The sequence below is a fragment of the Aulonocara sp. 'chitande type north' Nkhata Bay genome, linkage group LG19 (genome assembly GCF_057382095.1).
Source record: "Aulonocara sp. 'chitande type north' Nkhata Bay isolate Kocher_YH1m ecotype deep benthic linkage group LG19, A_spYH_male_GT1.1, whole genome shotgun sequence".
Lineage (NCBI taxonomy): Eukaryota > Metazoa > Chordata > Actinopteri > Cichliformes > Cichlidae > Aulonocara > Aulonocara sp. 'chitande type north' Nkhata Bay.
Window position 1 is genome coordinate 12450550 of NC_141362.1, and position 22232 is coordinate 12472781.

Here is a 22232-nt window from a genome sequence, read left to right on the forward strand (position 1 = left end):
AGGTCTGCTGATTCTCACTAGCTAGCTGGTTATGAACAGTTCTGGTTCACAGAGCAGAAAATCTCATCGCTGCACAAATTTGCATGGATCTCGTAACATATTGGTGCAGAATGTGCAACAGGAAAAGGTGAGGAAACACGATGCTTTAGAAACACACCTTAAAGAAAATCAGTGCAGCGCCTGCATTTTGAGTTGAGATCCAACCGAGATAAGGTCCGGCTTTATCTCTGTATCACATGCGTTCATTCAAAGATGGCGGGCAGTCTGATAAGATGTACCAGGTGATTATAAAATTTATGGCCAGCAGTCATGCGAGCCTATAAACATCTGACCACGCTGTATATCTTTTCATCATAATATACTGTACATCATCACCACAGAACACATCCAGTCTGTTCATCCACATTAGTGTGCAGTGCTTCTATTAAACACTGCCAGAAGCAGTGCACTGCTTCAACTATTTCATGAAATCCAGCCATATGGCTTTGATATCAGTGGAAAATATGACTGTAGGCCTTGTGTGCTTTCAGTCCATCCCTGCCTTCTTTTCTAGAATATGCATGACAGCGGTGAGCGATACAGAGTCCGCTCATCCCGGCCAACTTTCCCAGCTGAGGATCTCTGACCTTAGCCGGTCTAGCCGTTGACAGCAGTCCCAGGATGTCTCCAGTCAGCACAACTTCAGGTGTCTGTCAGCGCGGCCGAGGCAGGAAAAAGCGTTCGACTTTATGTTGTAATATCTGCGCGGAGATGGAGTTTGGATGGAAGCGTATTCCCCCTCTGTGGTGCCGTTTCCTCCGCTGAGAGCTGGCCTGCTTCACCAAGTGACTCACCGCTCAGCCATGCAACAAACAGGGATGCTTATCCCAACTCAGATCTGTGCAGTTCAGTGTCAGCCTTTCTGCTGTGTCAGCTGTTGTGAGCTTTCAGTGTAGAATCTGGTTGCTTACAAACCACAGCGGATATAACATTGACGTCTTGTTAGTCGATACATTTGTATTCAAACGGCTGCACAGTCTGTCCACCTTTGTGCTGATCATCCAGGTCTGGCCGCTGTGCCAGCAGGGCGGGATGGCAACTTGGATCCACTTTTCTTTCTCAGCGGTGTCCTTGAGCTCTTTTGTTTAGATAGCATAAAGAAGTCGATGCCCTACTGTCTGCTGTCTGAGCCAGGGTTTTTTCCCTTTAGACAGCCAGCTCCTATCTCCCACTGACCGGCTTGATTAGTAAACCAGGACTTAATGAGTCCCACTAACAGAATATCTTTTGAATTATTGCTGTTATTACAGGTTGTTGTGAAGGTTTTATGTGATCTGCCTCTTTAGACACACATATTGTCTCTAATCGGTACGTTATGTGCTTTAATATTTAAGATAGAAAAATGCTTGCAGCGCATCGCTCTGCACAAACACTCTTCTGCTGCAGTTGCTCTAGGAGGGTATCGTGAAATCTGCAGTCACATTCCTTTGGTATCTCCTTAAAGCTTGTGATCATAGCTTAAGGATGAAAAACTTGTTTTCTGATCAGCAGAGTGCTTTACTTTGCTATAGTTTTCCTTTTGAGCTCACTTTTATCTGGAATATACTGTATTTCTAGTCCAGCTGTGGCTCTGAATCATGCCTCAAAGGTTAATATTTAGTAAACTATCCTTATAGTATTGAATGAGTCTCTCTGTTTCACATGGGGTCGTGCAACCTTTTATAATAGCTGCGCATTGTATAGTTTTTCTTCGGCTCATTCTTCTTCCTGCTAAACACCCGACCAACCACATGACTTGGCTGCTTCTACAGAATAGATTTTCTTTCTGTTCTCTGTGTTGATGTGAAGTTGGTTTTGATAGTAGCGGTTTGGCTCGTAATTACCAACTTATAGTGGTTAGGTCAACCTTATTCTTGCGCACCCTGACGCTGATAAGTTCAGTCTTTTAGAGCAGCTTTTGTGGTCACTGCTCTTGCGATCTGCTGAATGCTTAAAAGTGTAACTTTTTTATTGTCACCACTTGGCACAAGAGCATCAACCCTAAGCCAGGCTCCTTGAAGACTGTGAGAAAGGAGGAGGGGAGCCAGCCGTAGGGTGGAGGAGACCAACCCCTGTCAGGGTACGAAGAAGCCCAGATCTAACCCCGCGATGGCTCCCTGATCACAGCCTTGTTTCACCAGCCGGGTCCCGACTCCTCTGGTTTTGGGGGTTTGATGAATGGCGTGAGATAAACATCCAAAGCGTCCAGTTGTTGAATGCTTCCTGTTTGGTGTCGCCCAAGTCCTCTCTAGCAGCCAGCAAAGGGAGCAGCGTCGGGACAAAAGTTCACGACTCCCAGTTAGCCAGCTGGTCAGCCTGGTGAGCCAGTCAGCTACAGAGCATTCTTCTTTGCCCAGGCATTTTTGGAGGATGATGTGATGTTCCTGGGTATGGGTGGGATTCGAGTGTTATGAAACTCAGACGCGTGAGGCTAAATTCTTGCTGTGGTCGGAGTGAATATTTGACAAGTTGTAAGGAGCGCTGTAATGCCGATTTCACGGTTAACACAGATTAGTTTTCATTCCTGTTCAACTGTATTTAGTGCAACAATAGAATTTTCTGATGAATGTCGGCAGCAGCACGTTTGATATGTTTGAATTTACAGGGGAACTTGGCATCAGTTAAAAGTTTCTCTATCAAAGGCGACGATAAAGTTTAGCAGGAGGAAGGAAATTAGATTTTATTTGGCACTGGAGATGGAAAGAGAGCATGTTAGCTTTATGAATACTTTAATTTAGCCCTTAGGATGTTGATGCTTTTTCACTACAGCTGAAAATGCAATGAAAGGCCTCAGCCGCAGGTTCCCCCATTGGTTTTGTCAGCACTGTAACTCCCAGTCTCTGGTTCAGAGCTCTGCAGCTGCCTCTGTAATTAGCCAGACAAAGACCTTTTTGAGTCAGAAATGGGCCGTGTTGGACAACACACAGGAAAAAAGCAAAGTATTATAAAAACAGAAGGGTTTGGATCGCTCTAAACCTTTGAGTAATATCACTTACATGATGCAAGGTAACAGCTGGCGGAGAAAACAAGATCAGCTCAGAATTCTCCTCCAAGATTAATTAGACTGAGTTGCAACAGTGCAGAAGATTTGTGTTGGTCTGCATTCGTACGTGTACGGGACAGCGAGGCCTGGGAATGGAGCCATTTTAATACCCGCGGGCTCCGCGAGATATAGAATCTGTCCTGTGCTGAGCGCACAGGAGGCCCTGTAGGAAGCATGGGCACATTATAAAAATGCTGTGCAGTGAAAGATTTGAATAATGACTAAAACTGCTGTCAGCAAACTGAGCTGGAGCTTTACAAACAATAAACCGAGCTATTGAACGTAACATGACGCACTCATGACAGTGACAAAACACTGAACAGGTTCCTGCCTTGCACTTCCTGTCAGCACTGCACAGATCTACAAACAGCTGTCTATGTAGCTCCCCCTGTTAATACTGAACTTTTTCTTTGACTGCCATTAATAATTAAGAATTTTTTAATAAATCATGCTTTGATAATTGTTTTTTTGGTGGTTTTTGTTTTAAAAACACCTTTTCCAAAGGAGCTGTTTTTTTTCTTGACCAAAAAATATATATTTGTGCCTCACGGTGAAAGTGAAACAGATGATTACGTGTAAATTAGTGTGTCACCTTTGCAGTTCAAACCTTTCAGCACTGTTTAGCACTGTTATTTAGAACTTTTTTGAACATGCCATGCTTTTAGAGCCCAGCCGATGAAGCATTTTTGATTTGTTGATTTCAAAATCCGATATTCCGATATACCAACTGGTAGTTTTCTTCTTTCAGACAGATGGAACATAAACATGTTTTTCACTTAACTCGTTTACACTCGGATCAGCTGGTTTGGACAAACATTTCAAACACGTGTGTTGCTAACAGAGAAGTTATGGCGTGCCTCTGAGTGACTCGAGTCACACTGATCGATCACCAAATAGATGATGTTGGCTGATAACACTGCAACAGAATCACCATAGAGCGCTACCAGTGTTTGTGCATATGACTTTTACTGAAGCTATCCAGCTAACACATCAATGAAAAAGACTATAAGGCACATGTGAAAACATTTTAAAGTAAGCTAGGCGTTTTTTTTATTTAAAAACCCACAACGTTGGTTATTTCTATATTCACATTCACATAACTGCTTGAAAAAGATGCTGAAAATGAGTAAAGAGCTGCATGTGGCTGACCCCTGTGACCCCGGCCTAGCTGCATTACATGCCCAGTGAAGTTTACTGCAGGTCTGGTGACAACAGCAGGAATTCTGTTGTTTAGGTCAGCGGTCCCCAACCCCGGGCCACGGCCCGGTACCACTCCGTGAGTCGTTTGGTACCGGGCCGCGAGAGTTGCGGTACGGGTGTGAAATTTATGGTTTTCAGCATTTTTATCAGTTTTATCGTTAACTCGGTTTCCCTGGGTCTTTTCCCGTGTTATGAATAAATCTTTTTTTTTGGTACTGGTTTTACTTTGTTGAATTTTTCTGCGACACCTTAAACGCCGGTCCGTGAAAATATCTCGGACATAAACCGGTCCGTTGGGGACTGCTGGTTTAGACAGAAGCTACAAAACGATCGTATTAATCTGCAGTTTTTACTTCCTTGTTTGTTACATATTTAAAAACTTTCAAATGAAAAGAAAAAAAACACTTTCTTTCTGTATCTTTCTGTCTTTGATACATTTAGGATTACAGCTACAGTAATAAAGTACAAATGTGAGACCTGTTTATTTTATTTGCTTGTATCACTAACTCATAAATACCCGTTCTGGAAGAAAAGCATTGACAGAAAGGCAGAGGAGACATAAACAGGTTATAAGGGGAAGGAAATAAGAGGTGAAAACAGCATCAAAGAAGTGCACAGATGGAAAATGGAGGCTGCAGTTCACATCGACCAGCGCTAACCGAAACACATGGGAAATAAATCACCACCGTCTCCCTCGCTGCTTTTCTTCGACGCTATAAGGCCACATGTAAATGTTCCTATGAAGCTAGCTGACATGTTTCGCCCCAGAGGACGTCTCGACATCACACGTGTGATCTGCATAGGGCCAGACGTTTCCTGGAAAGCACATTGAGCTTCTTCTCAAGGAAAAACGAGTCTCTCCAGTGTAAAGCAAACTTTTGGCTTTTAGCCTTTTCCCCAACATTTTGGTGTTCGTTTGAAGGCACGCTATCGTATTCCAAAGCCATAGAGCCAGCTAAATGGATATCAGGATGGGATTGCCGAAGAACAAAAGTCCTCCATGTACAAATCAAAAGCCAACGTGCACGAGGAATCTATCAATTTCCCCAGTCTTGGAGTAATTTGTGGAAAAGGGAGAGAGAGAAGAAAAAGGAAAAAAAATATCTCTGAAGTTAAGTGAGCTAAGTAATTTCTACCATCTGCAGTGCACATTTCTACCGCCTTGCTCTCCTTTAAATGTAAAGTGGCAAGGCAGAGCACGGGGCCTGGCCGCAAAAGTCAGTGAATGACAGAGTGGAGAAGCGTGGTCCTCTCTGGGGAGAGGGGGCAGGGGAGGCTGGGACAGCCCTTGGCAGTCCCTGCTTGGGGTGCAGAGGGGGTTGTGGGCACTGCGTGGCTGATGTTCTGTGCCAAAACCATCAGTAGAAGCCACTTCTGCCACCAATCACGGCTTCGCCTTGGGCTGTCTGTGCTTCTTGGTTGCTCAAATGTCCTTCATCATATTTTAGCCAGTGGTGGGAGATAACGTGGCATCGCTCCAATCCCCGCTAATACGGACTCAAAGAGCTCCATCGCAATTATATTAACGTGGCACGCAGGAGCACCGCAGAGCTATTTAATGCTCGTACATGCTGGTGACTTTGTCTTTGCAAAGCCAACCACATGAAGTGATTTAGGAGCACTTCCCGAGAGATTCCTCGAGTTTCCATTCATAAATTTGTTACCGTGGCATAACGGATGTCTTACTTCACCTATTCATGTATTCATTAACAGGCCTTCCTCTGTTGACCAGCTTCTAACTTGACTGCACTTGCTGACAATGTCAGCATACTTAGAGGACTTCAAGCATGACAAATGCTGAAGAGAAACAGATAAAGCCGGTGTAGTGACGAGGACTCTGCGCTACACCACATTTGTCCGCTCGACGCAGTTAACCACTAATGTCACTTCTCTGACTCGAGGAGCTCGTAAACTGAAAATGCAGAAAGTTGCTTGTTTGTGACCTTAGCAGTTAACATCAGAACCGTGTGCACGTCACTGACTGACACGCAGTGGCCGTACAGTCGTATCACTTTGGCGTTATTATCGATCCCTGCAGCACGAGCACGTCACAGAGTGTCTTGTTCGCTGCTGTTTTCTCAGCGCTCTTTGCCTTTCCTGTCTCAGTGCAGAGAGTGATCTGTCAGACTGATAGGAAGGTGGCAGAGGAAGTGAAATTACATGTTGATACAACAAGAATACAACAACAAGCTCTCCGACTTACAATTGGGAAACGTCTCAAGAAATGCACATCTATGAAAAAGCAGCACCCCAGGCAAAAGGGAAAGAAAAGTTTGGTTTGTTTGAACATTTCTGAATGCAAGGGGAGCAGTCAGCCACTTAATTTGGGCTCCTTTTGTCACTCTGTCTCGTTCTTCAGCCGTGCTTGCTGGTTAGTTCCCCTCAGAGCCGCTCCCTGTTTCCATATTCTCTCTGCTCCTGCTCTCCAATCTGCTGTGGTCGGCAGAGCAGCACAGCCCGTTCACTTTGTGTGCCTGCGTTCAAATGGCTTTTCTCTACCCTGCACTTGCTATTATTCTTGTCTGCGTGTTTAAACATTTAGAGAAATTGCCTCTCGGTGGCTGTTTTGAAGGAGGTGACAGCTAGAGTGTTGGAATTCGGCCGGACTGCTTATTTAGCTTTAGTTTTCCCTTTTCAGAGGTACATTTACGCGAAACTGTGTGAAACAAAGGCATGTCTGTAAAAGCAATTCTTCACTGTTACTCGGGAATAAAGTAAAGCTTATGCAGCTAGTCCTGAGCTACTTTCTGCTGCAGAGCCCACAGCAATTATTAATGCTTTTGTTGAGCAACAGCAGCCTGTTTCTACATCCTGCCATTATTGCACACCTTCTGACCTTTTGCTCTAGCAGAACAAGAGAAAGTGCAGTTGCCATCAATCTCACAAAAATCCCCCCCAGGTTCACCTGTTTATTTGCCCCCTGTGGAGGTGAATCTGGCGGCCCTCTCTCGCTTCTCCAGGTCACAGAGAGGAGATGGAGTATGTGCTGCAGTATATCTTTGGGGTGGAGGTGCTGGCTGAGGATCGCAACGGAGCAATAACTCATCAGTGGCGTGCGGGGGCCTGGCCAAGCATGTCTTAGATCACACTGCTGTCTTCCTGCGAGGCCTTAGATCCTGTGACTCAGCCTTCCTCTCCTATGCCTGGCCTCTGGGCGCTGTTGCATATAAAACCCGCACACAGAGATGCTTGCTGGCGCACACCCACACGTGTTGGAGATGCGTCACTGAAGAGGGATGAGGCAGGTTCTGTCATGCATGTATAAAAAAAACTTGGTGTTGTTCGGTTGGAAGCCGCCTGGCTCTCGTCGAGGATACAGTGGCTAGTAACCAAGCAGTGACCTCACCACCATTATCTCGACTTCATTGCAGCGCTTTTGTTCTTAAGGCCAAATAACGATAGAAGGGCATTGTTCCTCCACATCCAGAAGAGCCTGCTGAAATTACTGTAGGATTTTCTTTGGAGTGCTTCACAGCTACGTTTGATAAAAGCAGGAGGACGTTCTGCTTTTGTGGTTGATGTAAATCGGGTAAGGGGTATAGCTTTCCCAGAGTCTCTTGGTGATTGAAAGAGGTCTAGAATGACAGGTGTAGAGTTTTCCACTGTGCTGTGGTCTGGAACAGGCAGCTGACCTAAACTCAGTGGTTAGACTTGCAATTCCTCCTAGTCCGGACCAGAAATGTAGATGCACACATGTTCACATAGATACACAGATATACGCACACAGCCTTCCACCTACAAAAACAAGAAAAGCAGCAGTGAATTAATTGCATCTGTACGTTTGGCACCAATTCAGACCCGTGCATTCATCATCTTGCAGAGCGTGTCAGCTACGGCTAAACCAGGCGCAGATTTATGTGAAAGTACACAGGGTGAAAAGCTGTTTAGTGTCCAGAGACGCTGGTCAAACTGCGGCCGCACAAAGAAGCAGAGTGAGTCTGTCTTCTGTGCAAAGTGGGGGCTGCGAGGGCTTTGAAGGAGCTGTGTTTCTGTGTCATGCATGCTGAAATTTGTCAGATATATTTAAACAAAATCAGGCATGTTTCTATTAATATGAAAAACTTGCTGCTGTGTTCCATGATGACACAGCCTCATGCAGTAAAAGCTATGAATGAACCATGAGTCGTATGCGACCACATGGAAGAAAACACGTTAGTCAGCCTCTAGAGTGAGAAAGTCACAGCTTCTCTTGCTGCTAATTCACCACGTGAGTTTCCTTTCCGTTGCATGCGGCTGCTTCTGTCGATTACCCCCAGTGAAGTCTTCCTTTTGCAGTAGAAAAGGAGCGGACGTCGCCAACACATCGTGAACATGTTATGGAGAGTGGTGGGATCCATTTGCTTAATCTGAAAAAAATGTGCAAAGATTCCTTCTTGAGTGTAAACCATTTGAGGGGAGTGCTTCTTCAGTCAGCTGCACGTACCTTTCAAATCCCTTCCAACCCACTTTTACTTCTGCCTCCAGCTGCAGCGTGTTGTTCTTGGCCTGTGCATGCAAACGGAGGAGCAAACAGTTTTGCTATAGAAATCAGGCATGCACTCGGACGGTTTCGTGCACTCGGACGGTTTCATGCACTCGGACGGTTTCGTGCACCGGCTGCAGAGCAGAAGCGAAGCACTTTCTGTGCATTCGCCTGATTCATCGTGGACCGTTTATTCGAGCTCAGTCGAGTCATGCTGGTTCTGTATAGATGACAGAGTCTCTGAAACATGTAGAAATAATCCTATATGAAAATGTTTTGCCTTATTAAATCGGTCGACTTTATACTCGGTCGTCTCCAGCTTTATTTTGAAGTTGCCTGAAAATCAGTGACGTTACAGCTTTAAGAGATGAAGCTCAGCCTGGACAGATCCAGGCTAGATTTTTCCACCTGATTCCGGTATTGAAAGTATCAGGATGGGATGTCGATCTGTTCCTTTAATACCGTGATATCAAAAGCGTCACGCCTCCTTTCGTGCAGCCAAAGGGTTTTCATTCCACTGCACTTGCTCCTTGTGTGTGACATCACTCAGAGGTGCAATGCAACATGTGTCGTTCAGCATGTGAATTTCATTCATGTGTTTGTTTGTTTATGTATTGGTGGTTATGGGAACGCTCGAATTGACTCGCAAGATCTTTTCTTACTTCCTGCATTTAGTGGGATAGACTTTCTCTGCTGCATAAACCTGGTAAGAAGCACGTTACTTAATTAGCTTGATACTGTGAGGACATCTTCACCATCAAAGTGAATCCATTCAGCTAAAGTGAATGGAAACTGTTACTGGAGGAGCCAAAACACATAATGTTACAGAAGACAGTGGAAAGCCAGAGTGTTTCCAACATGCCCTCTTCTGACGCATCCGTCCAAGTGACAAATTCATTATTTGGCTGCCGTCGTTGCCCACATCTAGCGCTCTTGTAATTTGCAGTGCATGAGTGACTTGCGCCATGCTGTGTGGAAAAAAATTGCCTGGTATTACATTAATAATGTGCAATGAAAACAAATACAATTCCACTGTTGACTTTAATAAATGAACAAAGTTTCCACATCGCGTTTGATGTGACTCGAAGAAAGTAATTACACAGCTTTCCTCCAAGATTCGTGTGAGCACATAATTGGATTTTCCAATGCAGCCGTTGGACTAGTTGAAGTATTGAAGTGTATTTTCCTCTGTTGTGGGAGTTAAAAAGCACGTCAAAGTCAAACAATGGTTTCCCCATTGTTTTGACATGAAAACACTGTTGTCCTATTTGTGAAATCCTCACTACAGTCTGTCGGTTTCACAACAGACTGCGGAGCTCGTCGGCACAGCGCGCGCTGCCTTTTAAATGTGCAACGCATCAGAATGAATCAAGTCAGGATTGTAGCTGTTAACCCAGTTTGAACAGATGCCGTCTTTTCTTATTGGCCTCTCATTATGATGCTCGCTCAGATACAGAGCAACAGAAAACATCGTCTTGTGTCTTCTGGTTCGGTGTCTCTGGGCCACAGCGATCTGTGCCTTAGCAAGGTTATCAGTCAATAGATTTATTTATCTGCTGAATAAAAGCACCTTGTATCATGCCGATCTTGTGACAGTGTTTATCTTGCCACCTCGAGCAAAATAAACAAGAGTCTTTTACCTCCTGACTCTGGTTAAATGTTTCACAAGGATCCCGATGAAACGTTTTAGGTTGTGTTGGAGGTTAGATAATCTTTTACCCTTTGCTTCTGTAATGTTTTTACATATCTGTGGTTCAGTATAAGAAAATCCATTAGTTTTCACATTTACACCGGAGAACGCTGCCCTGGCCTTTAAGTACATATCTGCTCAAGGACATTGCAGAGGAAACATCTACAGTTTCCAAGCTGGATGTAAAGTTTTCCGTGCGCTCTAGCATTTTGTTTCTCTTAAGGTGACCATTTGATTGAAATGCTAAATAATAGTAACCGACTTCAGTCTCATATCTCATGTAGGGAGGTGAAGTTTGACTTTTAGAAAAGCAGAAAGAATCTGGACACCTGGAAGACCTGGGCTCTGTTTGCTTTTTCTAAACTATCCTGCTTCTGGCCATATCTGATTTAGTTATTTGCAGTGTTATAAGGAAAAATGGCACAATCGTTTGAGTCAGAGTATCCAGAAATATTCACATGACCATGGGATGCCAGATGTAACAGGACCTTTTTTAAAATTTTGGCATTTTATAATCCTTTTGCCAGGAAGAGTATTTAGAAAGCTTCTCGTGTCGGTGCCCTGAAACGCTGGAATGAGAATGAATGAAATTGGCTATAATAATTATAATGTCAGCTATTCCGTATTTTACAGTTCTACAGTTTTCCTGAGTATCCGTACATTTTGCAGCGTCGATGAGACAAATATGCGGTTTCACGTCAGCGTTGTCAAACTTTAGCCATACTTTTCTTACTTTCCATAAACCACAGCATCAAAGGATTAATCAAGAAAATGACAACTAGATGAAAATAACCGTGGTTTGCAGTTCTGCATTCTTGTGCAGTGCTGCGTGTTGCACACGAGCAGCATTGTTTCCATCGTCCAACGTTTATCTCCGGCGCTGCGATGATGAGCTGGACGTTTAACTGTCGCTGTCCTCCACGTCTGTCTGGCCCGCTGCCACACCAATAAAGGTGTTAGGCAGCCCGAGGTCAAGCTGCATGCTTTTCCTTACTGCGAACACGCGGCCATCTGTCAGAGCCTGCGCGATGCTCTTAGCGCCGCTTCACCCTCACATGCAGCGAAACACAAATGTTTAACCACATAATCAGGTGCACGCCATCCTGTTTCACAACAAACTCATTGTCCTCTGTGACTGAGGCCCTCGTGCAGGAATTGTACAGCAGCCGCACAGAATACATGAGCTACGACTTGTGATTCATTTCACTCATTTATCATTTTGTGTCTGATAGGAATAAGCATCAATATTCCTCAAAGCTACACCTTTTTTCTTTTTCCAGTCAGATCATTTTTTCTTGGCCGTCTTGAGATAATTTGTTTTTGGCTTCTAATAAAATGGGACCATATTTCAAATCTGTCCTGCTCTTTCCTTCATCTCCTGCCTCTTACCCTCTTTCCTTACAGCAGGATTTAGCATATCAATGGCGGATTAGTTCGTTTAACAAAAGCTTGTCTTTGTCTTTCCAGCCTGACTTGTGGACCTCACACAGCTTCTCCTCGCCGGGGTCTTTGGTGTACGTGTGTGGTCGCGGCTGCTCGGCTGAATGGACTCTCGTTCGAAGATGACAAAAGACGTGCTTAGTCACTACGGGCTTCGGAAATGTATGCAGCAGCATGTGTGGGTGATGGTGTGTAAGGACGTATATGTGCACAGGCACACGCTGGAGGTGAATGGTTTATTTTTACATGCGGGAAGGAGAGAATGTATAAATGCAGTGCTTTATACGTTCATCCACCCGCAGGTCGGCCTTCGGCTTTCCCTCTACGCCTGCGATCAGAACAACAAACTGTTAAAACGTTGTCCTAAACCTGCCAGTCTATTGTTCTTGTACCATAGGCTTCCTCTTACTTTAGTAGGGCATGGAAAAAAGTAATGTCCTCTGCCCTTGGAGCTGCTATGTTCTTGCCTGCAGATGCAGATGCTCTGGAATGGGACTCATTCTGTACAGTGGAAAGTGCTGCACGAGGAGCCAAGAGGAGGTGACTCAAGCTGGCTAGATATGGGCATCAACCTCAGCTTTTGTGTGTGCGTGTGTTTGTGTGTCCAAGTGCAGGCGTGTCAGGCGGGTGGAGGAAAACCCTACCGTGACACTGCAGCCGGCTCAGGAAGGATGCCCCCCTCCTCCCGCCTTTGGTGCTGATGGTTTGAGCCATACAGCATTAATCACCTGAAAGCGTGACAGGATTAGGATGTAGATATGTCAGCCGAGGCATCGAGCTGGAAAGGTTTCGTTCTACAGTCGCGTGCCTTGTTTTTACACTCTGAGCAAAATCAGCTTCTCATGCAGTTTGAATATAACTGAAATAGTCTTCATATATGGATTATGTTGCCACGTAGTTGTTGTTGTGAGGTCAGTGCACAGGTTTACGTCATGACTGAGCAGGAGTAGGGATACAAATAGAAATACATTTGTCATTCATGGAGTCATGGGGAAAATTAGCCCAGCGTGCAATAAGGAGGGAGGCGTCTGTCCTGACAGGTAGTCAGCCAACGAGAGTGTTAACGTGTGAGCAGCAAGCATTTTGTGCAAAAGTGGAACATCTGGAGAACAGGAAGAGAACATCCAGGCTGTCGCTGCACATGCTACAACTTCTTTTGTTCTGATGATTCCCAGTTTGATCAGACAGGTTCCAGATGGTGCTGCATGCTGGATCAAAATCTAATGGTGCTTTTCTACGCTGATAAGCCCACCTCCAACACCACGGGATGAAATGCAGCCAGAAACCATGACAGCGCCTCCACCGTGCTTTACAGAAACTGACTGTTGTAGCTCTCTCCTGACCTCCCCTTCTACTGAGTCGTTTCCGATGAAAGTCTCATCTCTCAGGTCCCGTGTCTGGTCTTTACTGGGCTTTATTTTTATTTATTCATAAGCACATGACCTTCAGATACTGCTGAGCTGCTGTAGGTAGGTTTTTAAGCCTGCCTGCTGTTTCATCTTTTGTCCTCCACTTGTTGTTTCCTTTCATGTTTTTAAGGACACATTTCACACCATCCTGAGATACTCCAGGTTTTCAGCAAATAGCTCCAAAAACTATTTGTTTGACTTAAGTTGTGTTATCTTTATCATTTTCCATAGATTCAGATGAAGACATGAGAACAAATGATGCGTACTAAGTCCATTTCTTGATTTAGGCGCTCTTTTTATGCTCGAATGATTGTGTGGTGCTTTAACAAGGAAACCATAACGTTCCTGTGAAAATGGACTGAAAATGGGAGAAAAAGCAGCCAATGTCATAATAAAATGAAAGGGAATCAGGGGTGGCTCAAGACTTTTGCACACTACCATATTTGAAAATTTTTGTTATTAGAAGACATTTAATTTTTTCTTGGAATGAGCCTGTTGAAAGTGCATGAATGCTTTTGTAAGCACCCCACTGTTGGGCCTTTCAGTGGAAAAAACCATTGCCGTATAATTTCCCCTGGGGGACACTGTTCCCCTCCACAGCGGGAGTTCCGAGTGCATGTTGGGGGCAGGGGTCCAGCTCCTTTATTACAATGCATCTGTATTCCACTGCTGACTGAAGCACCATCGGTTATCGGTTGCTTTGCAGAATTTACATTTTTACCTTTAGGCATTTCATCCTTCTGGCTTAGTTGACACAAGTCATGTGATACACTCGTGATTTCCCCAGGCCATCAATCTGTCTCGCTTTCTCTCTCTCTCTGTGTTTCTTGGCAGTTATAAGCCACCAGGTGTCTTATGTGTCCTGTGCCTAGACACTGTACCAACCCCTGGTACTCCCAGGACACAGTGGCATTGTTCTGTGTGGCCCATTGAATGTGACCCTGGTTCAGGGGGAAACAGCTGGTGGATTCTTCAGTACCAACCTACTTGGCATCAAGGCTGGGCTCTTGCCTTGGCGTTAAACTACAGCGTCACAGTTCCCAATCCGTGTAGGGACAGCTTTGAAAATTCATTGAGGGTCGCTGGACTTTTTCCGCCGTGTCAGGTGTGCAGATGTGTTGTTATGCTGCGCAGGTTCCTGGTATTCAAAGCGCATTTCTCCTTTGAGCTTTGAAAAGTCTGAGCAAAGAGGAGAGATCCTTGCCAAGTAGATGTTCAGTAAGTTTCACTTTGATTTGACCTTTGATGGCGTTTCCTCCTTTTAAACACGACAGACGTGCTGCGGAGCCACAGCACGACAACACTGGGCAAACTCTGCCGTTTCGCCGCATGGACAGTGGATATTTTCATTATAGGCCTATCCCTGTGACAAGAACATGGCTTTCTAAGAGGTTATGGGCTGCCCTCACCACAGGAAGTGACTCAGTATTGACTGGCGCTGCACTTCCTGTATGCTGATTCTTCTGAACTCCTCTCAGGATGTTTACCTTCTCCTTCTCCCCGTCTACCTCTCCCACCCTCTACCCCGCCCCTTTCCCTGGTCATGTGACTTTATGTCGCACACTCAGCTGCAGTTCACGACCAGCTTGTCAAGGTTTGTTTTGGTCAACACGCTGTGAGCGGTGATAGCTGCTGTTGGGCGTTTTAGACACGCTTGAATAATGGTGATTCATCTTATAGTAGAAAGCTGCTCAAATCCAGCGGAAACACTTCAACAGCTAAAGCAGACACATCATCGATTCGTCTTAATAGATGACTCAGAAAACTCAAAGTGCACAATGCAGAACACACGGGTTTAAATGCAAGCCACTCGTTTTGAATTAGTCTGTACTGAATTATTCCAAGTATATAGTGTCGATTACTCTGAGGGAGGAAAGGGGCTCTCTTCCTGAGCCACTGGGTTCACAATACTGCACACAAGCGGTGATGTAAGCTGCTGGAACTGACATAATGTGAGTGTGTGCGTGCTTGAAAAAGAATCAAGACAGCTGGCTGATCCATACCTTTTTAAATGCTCTGTATTAGATTTGAGCCACTGCAGAGCATAACCATAAATGTCCACGTACTGGGCATCGCGTCTCGGGACATTTAACTTTACCGGTATTCGTTATGCCTACAGTTAAACTTGCTTATTTCTTTTTGTTGTATCTCCCTTTCTCTCCAGTTCCCGGAGTGCGGCTTCTTTGGCATGTACGACAAGATCCTGCTATTCCGCCACGACTTAAACGATGAGAACATCCTGCAGAGGCTGACTGCAGCTGAAGACATCCATGAAGGAGACCTCATTGAGGTGGTGCTTTCTGGTATGCAAAGCAGTCTGATGTCATTTCGCACCTCACCGTAAATGTGTTTGTACAGTGTATGCACATTTTCCATCCTCTAATTTAAGAGGTCAAAATAGCATTAAGTGAAATGTTAGTTGGCATATTTGTAAAGGAAAAAAAGACATTCTAGAGCTGCGCTGTTGAAGAGTAGAAAATAAAACTTCCCATTTCAGATTAGTTATCCAGATAGTTTAGCTTACGGCCACATTCAGGTGAGAGCTACATGTGGACTGATTTTAATTAAATGCAGCTGCAGACAAAGAGTGTTACAGTTTGAGCCACTGATGATGACTTTATGCAAACACAGTTTTTTCATGCAAAAGCACAGATATTCGATGATTGGACTTCTGCTCTCAAACATAATTATTTTACTGCACTTCTTCTGTTCGTTGTCTATGCAGAATTAATGTATAATTATTGAGCTTGTGCCTGATTTGCATATTTAGTGATCGTATTTAGCCTTAATACGATGATGCTATCTGTTACTTACATTTTTTTTTTACCTTAAATACTGCTTTTAAGAAAAAATGTGTGTAATTTTACAGCTCATAACTCTAAATACAGAGGCTCATTATCCAAGGCAGATATCTCACATCCATCCAAGCTCCGCAGCGTTATTTCTGTTTATATTCTCGGGATTTTGAAGGGTTTGTAGAGCTTTTATTCAGAGACGGATTCACTGAACATTCTGTTCCTAAAAACATGGTGGAAACTATTTTTCCTGCCTTTTGATATCATTTTTTATTTATGAGCGATAAAATGAGATTTTTTAAATCTTAAATTCAACAAAGGAAACAAAAAATTTTGAGCTTGGCTTCATCCAGTGTTCATATTTCTGTTTTAGGAAAATATCTAAACGTGTCTTGTTTGCAGCTTAGACATCAGCGTATTGAGTGGTTTTAATAGGACGGATGATTGTCTTAGCATACGTGATAAACTGCTTTACTTGTGGTATATGTTGGAAGTTGTGACCCATTTACCTGCAGTGACTCCCCTAATATAAACCCAGCAGCAGACTTGTTCATGTATTTAGAGGATTATACTATAAACCAAATTCTTCTAAATCTGGCAGCGCACTTCCTCCAATTTGCCCAGTTTTTTCAGTCTTTTCTTATATACAAACTGTGATACAGTGCAGTGTGTTTGCTGGCACAGTGTTGCTGCTGTTTTAGACTTCTAGACTTCCAAAACAGGAGAAAAATGAATATAAAACTCCTCCGAGCAGTATAAACCACGTGTTTGCAAAGTCTAAACAATTGTCTGAAAGTAATACGCTTCAAGTATTCGAGTCAGCTTATTTTTTTTTAATTTTGGGCCCAGCCGTCGTTGCCACACCTTCATAAACACGGTCTTTTGTGTCTTGTTCGGGGGTCCTGTTGGGGCTGAGATGCTTGTTGTGAGCGTCCGCTGTGCTCTCCCAAAATAAATATTAGTCTTGAGCAATTTTCTGTCATTAGTGAACGAATACAAGCAGACAGTCCTCTCAAACACTTGCTTTCTGTGTGACGTTTGAGTTTTTTCTTTCCATAATTTTCCACCTTTGCAAAACTACACAGGTGCTCGGTTTTTCTTTGTTATTTCCTGCGATGAATGAGCCGGCTTCCTCTGCGGTGCTGAGACCAACAAATGGCTTAGGATATCTGTTCTGCTCCAATCTGTGCTGCTGCTCCATCTGCCTCCACTGGGAAGCACCTGACACCACCTGTGCCGAGTTCCCCCCTCTCTCCTGGGCTGACAGTATTGTTTGCAGGGATTTAGTCAGGGGATGATTGTATAGTTTCAGGATCTGAGGATACTTCAGGCTGAGGAATGTAGACTAAAGACTGGAGAACTTCCTTCTTTTTGTTTCTGTCTGTGTTTGTCTTGTGCTCTCTTTTGTGTCAGTCTCTGTGGCTCGCAATTCCCTCCCCGCTTTCTCTCGCTCTAATCCCCCCCCTACCTGAACAAATCCGTCTGCAGGTGTTAGCGCCAACAGTGGAGCCAGGCGATTTATAACCTGAGACATACCTGCTGAAAACGGCTGTAGAAGATCTCAGATTTGCTACACATGGACACATGCTTCATCTCACAGTCTGTGAACGCGACCTTCTTTTTGAGAGGCGCTTTGCATGTCGGACGCTTGATCTTTGCGTGTGAAACACAACCTTTTCCCACCGCGCAGTTTCTCTCTCGTCCTCGTCTCCATTCAGTTTTTCCTCGGCGAGCTTGTTTTTGGATTGCGCGGCTGTGGGAGAAGGACGGTCTGAATATCTCCTTCTCTGCAAGAAGCAGGCAGAAGTGGCTTTTTCTTGGCTGCGAGCTCAAAGAAAAAGGCTTGTTTTTCCTGCAGTAAGTGATTGTAGTAGACCCGCGGAGTGTAAACACGCTCTGATGTGCGGGGCGGCCCTATGCAGCGGACGCTGCGCAGGCCATCTCAGCCCATGAGGTTTGAGGTTTGGCCTGACCGAGTGTCCCTTTGTTCTGTTTCTCACTCCTCCTAAATTCCCACCCACTTTCACAAGCCCCTTATTCACCGCCACGGGCCGCGTGAAATTGATATTTTACAACACCTTCTGCTTGTCATAAATATAACTAACTTGTTTTTGTGAGATGGAAACTTTTGACTCCGAATGGAAACTCGGTGCCTCCGAGCGAACAGATAGCACATTCATGCGAGCCCCGCCGCTCGTGAGAAGCGCTCTGAAAAACAACGTGTCGAGTTTATGTTTGGAGTTGTTTGATACTTATTAGCACGATAACCATTACGTAACACTGTGACTGCTAAGAAGTGGCCAGTTGTTTTGCAGACGCGTGTGCAGAAAGCTCATGAAGGCTGCCTTTCATGTGTCTGTGTGAGAAAGCTGCGCGCCTCTCGACATGTGACCTCGCTGAGCTCTTTCTCCTCTTCTTCCCAAACTGCCAACATCACCCCACCAGCCGCTGTAGTTCTCAACAGCCGCCCCGAATTGTCTCAGATCTTTAATATTCCTGCAAATGTCTGTAAATATTTTCCATTCCAGGGATTATGACATCAAAATGTTTGCTTTCCCATTTGACCTGTCCTGCATTCTTTGCTCAAATTAAGAGATCGGATTCGTTTAACCAACTGCCTTTTTGTTTCCTCCCGTCTTTACTCATATCAGATGCTGCTTTTAAGCAAAGGACGTTTCACATTTGTTTTTTTAAGCTGAAAATGCCTTCATCGGCAAACACAACGAAATGGCGTTAGCACATTTGCTGCTTAACCCAAGAGTAAATATTAACCGTCCCCTCGCTGGTCACTGCTGCCACATAAGTGACTGCATAGGAACAGAGGAGGCACAGTCACACACTCAGGGATATTTGGCAGCATGAGCCTTATCTTACTCATCTTCACATCTTTGATGATTCACAGCCGTGATTAGCCAAGTCTTGTTGCGACAAACTCACTGTGTCTCATTTGACACAGAAATGTGGAAAAGATGAAGACAAATAAGAGAGAAACAGAAAGAGAGACATATTCACGGCTCTGCTGATTCGATATTCGGTTCTTAATAACAAACAGGAATAAAATGCATGTCTCTGGTGTCTTATGGGCGTGCCCTATCACTCGATCACGCTCGTGTGGTGCAGATGTGATGCCCTCTACTGCAGCAGTGAGACATAGCATCCGTGTTTATGTGCAGAAAGTGGAGCGTGTAGAGTAGATCTTCCCTGTGCAAGCTCACATGCACCTACTTACTTACATTAAAAAAATGTATTCAAAAATATTTATTCTTCATCTTTAATGATTTTCTTTAGATTATAAGTTTCTTTGTGAACTTTTCTATTTTCTATCTTTACTCAAACAACCTCTGCTTTTTGTTTCTAGCTCAAGCCACAGTTGAAGATTTCCAGATCCGACCCCATGCCCTTTACGTCCACTCCTACAAGGCCCCCACCTTCTGCGACTACTGTGGCGAGATGCTATGGGGTCTCGTTCGGCAGGGGCTTAAATGTGAAGGTTAGACGCTCGCGCACACAGTGGCACTCACACTTGGATCAATTCTACCAAATTCCCAAGAACTTGGCCTTTATCTGCACCTTCCTTTTTATTGCATCCGCACTCAAACACAGATCCAAAAACACACCACATATCTGACCTTGTAACTGTATCAGGGAGATATAGAGGCAAACAAGAACAATGTGGCGCAGGCACAGTAGCCGTTGAAATGCTTGACATTCAGATCCCAGTGGACTCATGTCGCGCTCGCTTTCCTTACATTTTTTCACATTGTTGAATCATACTTGAAATATGTTCTTGTGTTTTCGTGTCAAGTTCTCCGCTGACAGCGAATTAAGTTTAAAGAGAGAAGATTTATTCACCAGTGAAACATTCCTGGCCATAAATTCTCGTACTAAGCCTGTTTATCAGCAGGACCATCTTGTGGCTGATTTGCAAAATGAGACGTTTCTTCACTGCATTTCTTACGATGATGTCATCTTTCCATGAGTTCGGTAACTAATGTGATCTGTTTTTTTGCTTTATTAAGGATGTGGGCTAAACTACCACAAGCGCTGTGCCTTCAAGATCCCAAATAACTGTAGTGGTGTGAGGAAGAGGCGACTGTCCAATGTTTCACTGCCTGGACCATCTCTCTCTGTCCCCCGACCTTTACCTGCTGAAAATGCAGTGGTTGTCCTGGATGAGGTAAGCTCGGATTGCTGTGAGTGTGACTGGATGAAGGTGCTCGGATAGAGAAAGAGCAGCGTAGAGGAATTTTAGTAGCTGCGAATTCTCTGAACAGAAGGGAAAATGTGAGGATTACTGTTTTATCCATATGTAAAATGAACTCACTGAAGCGTTGTCTTAAATGGAAAAAATGAAGACAAATGAGGGAGAAGCAGGAAGAGAGACATATTCGGAGCAAGTATGTGTGGCAGGCAATCCACATGCAGCTCACAGGCTCTGCCTCCACTGTTAAATGTTTCTAAACTTATCAAATGTGGCTCTTTTCCACGAGTGAACCTCCTGGGCCCTGTTGTAGAATACCACTGATGCAGAAAATTGAATTGTGCTGCACAGAGCTCTGTGGAGAGATCCTCAGCGAGGTCTTACGAAACCGTTTTTGCATAAGCCCACACTGAGATATTCCCCTCTTGTCTTTGTCTCTCCAAAAGGTCACCAGGAAATGTAATTATGTTAATGACATTAAAAGTCCATAGAAGTCCAAGTTTATGTATCTGCTCACTTGTTGGCAAAAAGTGAAGAAAACTCCATTCCTGACAGATTCCAGACTGCTCCATTTATCCACCAAAAAATCACAACTAAACTCTAATGTGTGGCAAGAGTGACAAATCTGATCGTCTGTTTGGACCAATAGAAGCGCAGACACTACTCACTTTTTTCTTTGATGTCTTTTACTCACATGTCATTACTCACTCTCTTTGTCTGTCACTCACATACTCCCTCTGAGGCTCTTCTACCTCTGTTTTTATCTTATTTATTTATCTTTCCTCTTTCGCTTCCTTCCTGCATATGGTTTTTAATTCTTCCGAATACCCCCCGTCTTCCCCTTTTCCCATCCAACCCCAGCAGCAGAGGTCCCATCAGGAGGCAGGGAAGCGCATCCCGTCCTGGAGCGGCCGGCCTATTTGGATGGATAAGATGGAAAAGACACGGGTTAAGGTGCCACACACGTTCGCCATTCACACCTACACTCGTCCTACTATCTGCCAGTACTGCAAGCGTCTGCTCAAAGGTCTCTTCCGCCAGGGCATGCAGTGTAAAGGTAGGCTGACCAATGAAGATTCCGCTACAGAGGACGTGGAACAGCAGCGCTTTACCATAACTATCATAACATTTTGTTTCCTAGACTGCAGATTCAACTGCCATAAGCGCTGTGCTTCAAAGGTACCAAGAGACTGTTTAGGTGAGGTGGACTTCAATGGAGGTAAGTTCTACATCATCTTTCAAACTGACAGTTGTTTATTTCTCATATTTGTAATTCTAATAAAAGTTCTTGTGCAGAGCCAGCGAGCCCTGGGCCGGACTCAGACACTACCATGGATACAATGGAGGTAGACAGTAATTACATGGATTGTGGCAGAGGGATGGATGATCCAGATGAACCATCCACTCCGGATGAGAGGATGTTTGAAATGGACTCGCCGTTGCTGGACAGGGAGAAGGATGAAGAGCCCATCAAGACTATTAGGTATGAACATACTGGTTAATCCAGGCCAGCTGTAGCCCAAAACTGCAGTCGTTTACATTTGATGTTCCATGGAGACTAAGAGGCACCAGTGACACCAGGGACAAGGACGACTGCTTAACTCTTTCCTTCATAAACACGACATCTGGCGACCTCACCTGTACGCTGACCAGTTTTGCCACCTGAGTTCATGTCAGTAAAGTTGTTGTTTGGGGACCGTTAGGATAGTTTGTGGGTTTTTTCAAGGGATAGAAATCAGCCTCACTAACTTCTTTGTTCTCTAGGCAGTCCTTACATAGAACAGACACCGCTCAGTTCAGAAAAGAGCTTCAAGGATTATTCCTAGAAGACAAGTCAGACACGGGATTAAAAAGAAGAGCTAGGGTGGATTGGCCAATCAGGTGGCTAATCTATCAGCTGATGTGGGATGAATGTCAGAGTTCATGCAAACTACCCAGTCCTGGTTTCTGATGTCATTTTTGTATTTTTGTTCT

The 22232-nt window shown here is 44.4% G+C and overlaps 1 protein-coding gene across 2 annotated transcripts in view; it reads left to right on the forward strand.

Annotated features, from left to right (window-relative positions):
• The window catches only part of prkd3 (protein kinase D3), a 36028-nt gene that overhangs the window by 3036 nt on the left and 10760 nt on the right, over positions 1-22232 (forward strand). The window contains exons 3-8 of one of the 2 annotated variants that reach the window (XM_086274968.1): positions 15427-15565; positions 19416-19547; positions 20077-20234; positions 21120-21315; positions 21400-21477; positions 21555-21741. In XM_086274968.1, the coding sequence (XP_086131094.1) occupies positions 15427-15565; positions 19416-19547; positions 20077-20234; positions 21120-21315; positions 21400-21477; positions 21555-21741 (890 nt within the window). The remainder of the gene's footprint in view (positions 1-15426; positions 15566-19415; positions 19548-20076; positions 20235-21119; positions 21316-21399; positions 21478-21554; positions 21742-22232) is intronic. The other variant, XM_086274969.1, reaches the window with a different exon arrangement.